This window comes from Erigeron canadensis, chromosome 7, assembly GCF_010389155.1.
Source record: "Erigeron canadensis isolate Cc75 chromosome 7, C_canadensis_v1, whole genome shotgun sequence".
NCBI classification, from domain to species: Eukaryota; Viridiplantae; Streptophyta; class Magnoliopsida; order Asterales; family Asteraceae; genus Erigeron; species Erigeron canadensis.
In genome coordinates, this window is record NC_057767.1 from 25,237,125 (window position 1) to 25,243,621 (window position 6,497).

At 40.1% G+C, this 6,497-nt stretch overlaps 1 protein-coding gene across 1 annotated transcript; it reads left to right on the plus strand.

Moving 5' to 3' along the window:
* Positions 1 to 3,015: 3,015 nt before the first annotated feature.
* Positions 3,016 to 3,992, plus strand: LOC122609160. Its single transcript, XM_043782218.1, has 2 exons — positions 3,016 to 3,911; positions 3,977 to 3,992. Exons 1-2 carry the CDS (start codon positions 3,016 to 3,018, stop codon positions 3,990 to 3,992), a joined length of 912 nt encoding a protein of 303 aa, XP_043638153.1.
* Positions 3,993 to 6,497: the final 2,505 nt, after the last annotated feature.

The window sequence follows — 6,497 nt, forward strand, 5'->3', positions numbered from 1 at the left end:
AAATTGCAAAACCCATTCTTCAAATATGAGCATAACTTGTTCTTGAAACCACCAAGTGTTCATGTGTTAAATTGATTCTGAAATCTGAAAATGTGATAAGAAAAGGGTGTTAACATGTTAACATATACTAATATTACGTCCTAACTCGTTCCAAGACCGACTTAGACCTCTTTAAGACTTGATTTCTTGGTTGTTTGGGCTCGTGTTTATGTTCTTGAGTTGCTACTGCTACTTCTCGTTGTCATTATGGTTGGAGTGTGGCTCGGTCTTGATTCACATTCTGGGCAACTGATCATACGATCGGTTTCACTCAATCTAATGTTGAATCAACTCTAGTCACGATTACAGAATGGATGAATGAACAGAATAATGAAACGATATCTTTCTGCTTGATGAAACGATCTCTTCCTGCTTGTTGATGAAACGATCTAAACGAAGAAGCAGTAGAACGATCTGAACGAAGAAGTAGTAGAACGATCTAAACGAAGAAGCAGTAGAACGATCTAAATGGAGAAGCAGTAAAACGATCTAAATGGGGAAGCAGCGAAACGATCTAAATTGAACAACACCTTGAAACGATCTAAAGGAAGCTTGCCTGAAACGATCTAAACAGAACTTGTATGAAACGACCTAAATGAAGCTCACTCAAAACGATCCAAAGGTGCCTAGGACGAAACGATCTAAATCACCAAATATAGAACGATCTAAATTATCTTTTGGCCAAGGACTGTTTAAATGACGAATAAACCTTGATACAATCCTAGCTTATTGTGAAGAAAGTATATTATAATCTTATGACTCGATCGTGAATCCTAAATTCGTATATGAACATCTATTAATAGACCAAAGTAGATCAAGACATGAGACAATTTATAACAATGTTTCTAGTACAAACCCTAATGCCAAGTTCTAGTTGAATAAAATAATAATGATTTATTTCTTGATCGTGATAAATGGGTACAAGTTCCACGCTAACAATTACAAGAACAATTGGGTACAATCTGTTAGTGTATATTCAAAGACATTTTAAAGACATGTTCAAGTACTTAAAGTTCATTAAGGGTCAAAACGTTTTCTGTGCATAAAGGACCAAATCATCGGATCATCAAGAACATTTCTGTGATTAATTAATCACTAAGACTGATATATGTACGTATTATGTGATCAACGACGTGTACTTAGGCCTCAGACAAGACGTGCTTGGACTTCGATAGATATAATAATATCTATCTTTGTGCTTATCCTTTCTGCTCGATAACTGTACTGTACCAGATCACTGTGAGTTCACTTATCCCCTTTTCGTACATTTTGTTCAAAGTTCTTTATCGGGGACTAAAAAGCATGAAAACTATTTTTGGTACTTAAATGATATATATATATATATACAAACATATATGTATGTTCTTGAACTGTTCTACGTACTATCATATGGTCGTATAAAAAGTATTCCGTACTTAAATGTCTATATATAAATATATATACATATGTTCTAAAACTGTTCTATGTACTATTTTATGAAAGTACAGACTATTTATGAAATGATTCTGAATACTTTCTTATCATCATATATACTCTCTTGAGTGTATTTAGGTCTTGAATGGGCGGGATCTGAATACATTCCTATCATCATACTTATTCTCTGAAACTGTATTCTAGATCTTGAATGGGCAGGACCTTGAATACATTTGTATCACTTATATGTTCTCCGTATGTACATATTGTTCTATGTATGAGTTCTATTTTTACTGCTATCAATTCATATCCCACAGTTCAGGGAATGAACCGTAGGTAATTATGGACAGCGCTGTTAGGGTAGGTCCACCCTCATTCTCTACAGTTCCGGAGGATGCATATTATCTGTACTTATTTGATCTAGATCATGCTCGTAGCTTACTTGGTTGTTGTGAGCTTACTGATTCATCATCGTTCATCATTGACCAATCGGGTTAGCAGTAATTATATACATGCATATTAAGTACATTACATATTCTAAAACTATTCTTAATATTACAAAGTACTTTTGACAGACGTACAGACCTTATGACTTGTTCTTAATATACATACTAATATTATGTATAACTAATGAGTACTTTATGTGAATCTTACCAACTACTTTTGTAGTTGACCCTTTTGAACTTACTTGCTTTTCAGGCAAGGTTCTTAGTTCTCTTAGCATAGGAGTCTTCCTACTTCCAGCTTACTTCTATGGAGATTGTTCGTGCGTTCAAGATTAGTGGCTGTGAAGACTTCCTTTTTCTTGTTCCTGTTCTGAGTTCAAAGAGTACTTAAGATAATTGTTCTGTCTTTTGAATATTATCTAATTCAGGGTTTATCCCAAATGTTGTAATAACTTATGATACTTCTTATTCCTTAATGTTATAAGCTGTGTTTGAACTTGTACTGTGCGTGTTTGTGCTTATCTGTACATCTCGTATATTCCGCTTTAGCGGGGTGTTAAGAAGTGGGAGGAAGTCTGCTTATGCTCACACCTGGGAGGAACTTCAAAAGATGATGAGAGCTGAGTTTTGTACCAAAGATGCACTGCTAGAGTTGGAACAAGAATTTTGGGACTTGAAGATGAAGGGAGTGGAAATTGAGAAGTATATTTTGAGGTTTAATGAAATTGCTAGACTTATTCCACATTTGGCTTCCACTAAAGAAAAGAAGATCGATCGTTTTATTTGGGGTTTGATCCCGGAGATTCGCCGTGCTCTCACCAGTAAGGGTCCTAAGACAATGTCAAGAGCCACTGTACTGGCCAAGACATTGACTAAGGATATCTTCAGATCAGGAGGTTTGTTTGAGAATGTCGAGAAAGGGAAGAGAAAGGCAGAAGAAGTGGTGGAAAGGAGAACTGAGCCCCCAAGTAAGAAGGGGAAGATCTAGAGGAATTATGCAGTGATCGCAGCAACTGAACCAACAAGATATTCTGGTGCTTACCCGAAGTGCACCCGCTGTAATCTTCACCACACTAGTGATTGTCCTGTTTGTTTCAAGTGCCAAGGCGTGGGCCACATGGCCAAGTACTGTAGTGTTATTACAATAATTCCACCAAGAAACAACCCACCACCAGCCAACAGAGACCCTCCAGCAAGGAACACACGACTTCCATTACCACCTGCTGCCCCAGTTCAGAAGAACCAGAACCAGAACACTCAAGTTCAGCGTGTTGCTCAACCACGCGGGCCAAGAAACCAAAATCAACAGAACAACCAGCAGCAGCAAAACCAACAGGGCCAGGCGAACGCTCGTGTTTTTGCTGTGAAAGCTGAGGAAGCTCGTCAGAACCCTCGGGTTGTGACAGGTACATTTCTCCTGAACGATCATTATGCTTCTGTGCTATTTGACTCCGGTGCCGAGCGTAGCTTCATTGCGCTAGAATTTAAAACTAGAACTAAAATGATAACTGGTAAACTTGAAGATAAATATGTAGTAGAGTATGCTAATGGCCAGCAGTACGGTACCAACGAGATTGCTTTAGATTGTCCTATGACTTTAGTAGACAAAGACTTTGCTATCGATCTAATCCCGGTCGAGACTAGTAGCTTCGACATTATCGTGGGAATAGATTGGCTATCCAAACACCACGCGACTATTTGTTGCCATGAGAAAATAGTTCATATACCGCTACCGAACGACGAGACTTTAATTGTACAAGGCGACAAACCTATGAATGAACTCAGAATCATCTCAACCATGAAGTTTCGTAAGTACCTGGACAAGAAAGATCATTTAGTGTACTTGGCTCACGTCATCGATAAAAGTGCTAAAGAGAAGAACGTTCAAGACATCCCCATTATTCGGGACTTCCCCGATGTCTTTCCCGACGATTTGCCAGGTATTCCACCTGTTAGACAAGTCGAGTTCAATATTGATCTAGTTCCCGGTGCAGCACCTGTCGCTAAAGCACCGTACCGTTTAGCTCCCCCCGAAATGCAAGAACTGTCCAATCAATTGCAAGAACTTCTGAGCAAAGGCTTCATTCGTCCTAGTTCATCCCCTTGGGGAGCACCTATTCTTTTTGTCAAGAAGAAAGACGGCTCCATGAGAATGTGCATAGACTATCGTGAACTGAACAAACTAACCGTTAAGAACCGGTATCCCTTACCTCGCATAGACGATCTGTTTGATCAATTGCAAGGTGCTTCGTACTTCTCTAAGATTGACCTACGTTCAGGGTATCACCAGATTCGTGTTCAAGATGGTGATGTCCCAAAGACGGCTTTTCGTACTCGATATGGTCATTACGAGTTCCTCGTGATGCCATTTGGTCTAACTAATGCTCCGGCGATCTTTATGGACTTAATGAACCGTGTCTGTCGCCCGTTCTTAGACAAATTCGTCATGGTATTCATAGACGACATACTTGTGTACTCCCGGAACAAGAGTGATCATGAACAACACCTTCGGTCTATTCTTCAACTCCTTCGCGACGAACAGTTGTACGCGAAGTTCTCTAAGTGCGAGTTCTGGCTTCGCCAAGTACAGTTCCTCGGTCACGTTGTGAACGAACAAGGCATTCATGTAGATCCAGCCAAGATCAAAGCAATTAAGAAGTGGGAGGCTCCGAAAGCTCCTACAGAAGTTCGTGGCTTGCTTGGACTGGCTGGCTACTATCGCCGTTTCATCGAGAACTTCTCCAAAATCGCACTACCATTGACTCAATTGACTCAGAAGACCATGGAATTTATTTGGGGAGAACCACAAGAACAAGCGTTTCAAACCTTAAAAGACAGATTGTGTGAAGCACCTGTTCTGACCTTACCAGAAGGTACTGAAGACTTTGTCGTGTACTGTGACGCCTCACACCAAGGATTAGGCTGTGTACTGATGCAAAGGGGCAGAGTGATCGCCTATGCATCCAGACAACTCAAAGTACATGAGAAGAACTACACTACTCATGACCTAGAACTTGGAGCAGTCGTCTTTGCTCTAAAGATTTGGAGGCACTACTTGTACGGGACCAGATGTACCATCTTCACCGATCATAAGAGTTTGCAACATATATACAAACAGAAAGAATTAAACATGAGGCAAAGGCGTTGGGTAGAATTGCTGAGTGACTACGATTGCGACATCAAGTATCATCCTGGAAAGGAGAATGTAGTAGCCGACGCGTTAAGCCGAAAAGAACGAATCAAGATTCTATAAGCCGAAAAGAACGAATCAAGATTCTATCGATCAAAGAAGCTGATCGTATAGATTTAAGTCAACGCGTGATCACGGGTCAAGAGATTGGATTGAGGTCAGAAGAGAACTTGAAGGCAGAAAGGTTAGGCCCAATCGCTCAAGAACTCGAGATTGATGACAAAGGAGTAAGAAAGTACAAGAACAGAGTTTGGATCCCTACAACTAACGGTGTTAGAGAGATCATCATGCAGGAAGCTCATAGTTCAAAGTACTCGATCCATCCCGGTGCAGACAAGATGTACAAGAACTTGAAACTAGACTATTGGTGGCCTGGAATGAAAAGAGAGATCTACGAGTATGTCAGCAGATGCCTGACGTGTTCAAAAGTTAAGATCGAACATCAGAAACCGTCAGGATTGCTGAAGCAATTAGAAGTCCCGGTGTGGAAATGGGAAGATATTACCATGGATTTTATCATGAAGTTGCCTCGTACAAAGAACAACCATAACTCCATCTGGGTGATAGTAGACAGACTGACGAAATCAGCTCGTTTTCTCCCAATTCGTGATGACTATCCGTTGAAAAGACTTGCAGAAATCTATATAGAAGACATCGTGACCAAGTACGGTGTCCCTTTGTCAATTGTGTCAGATCGTGATCCTCGCTTCACTTCTGACTTCTGGCAGTCACTTCAAGAAGCTCTAGGTACTAGACTGAACTTGAGCACCGCCTATCACCAACAGACTGATGGACAGAGTGAACGTACTATTCAGACACTGGAAGATATGCTCCATGCTTGTACACTAGAATTCAGAGGGAGCTGGGACAAACATCTTCCATTAATTGAGTTCTCGTACAACAACAGCTATCATGCAAGCATTCAGTGTGCACCGTTCGAGGCTTTATATGGGCGCAAGTGCAGATCACCACTTTGTTGGCTTGACGCCGGTGAAAGAAGTTGGTTAGAACTTCCAGTCGTGCAGTACACTACTGATAAGATCGCCATTATCAAAGAAAAGCTCAAAGCTATTCAAGACAGACAGAAATCGTACGCTAACAAACGCCGGAAACCATTAGAGTTCGAAACCCTAACCAATACCCTAAGGTCGAATTCGACCTTTCTTTTATGAAGAAAGTCAAACTCGAAATCCCTTCTTACGGTTTTCGTGAATTCGAACCTAACCAAACCAAAAGGCAAGAAACCTTTTGTTGAAACTAGTTAAGGGTTTAACTAGAACCCTAAATAATTAAACCTAAAAAAATTTGGGATTTTCACATTATGTATGTGTTTTAAGGATTTAGAATGAATGAATTAATTATGGATTTCTTAGAGTATTTATAGGGAAGTCTTCTAATCAAATTAGGAA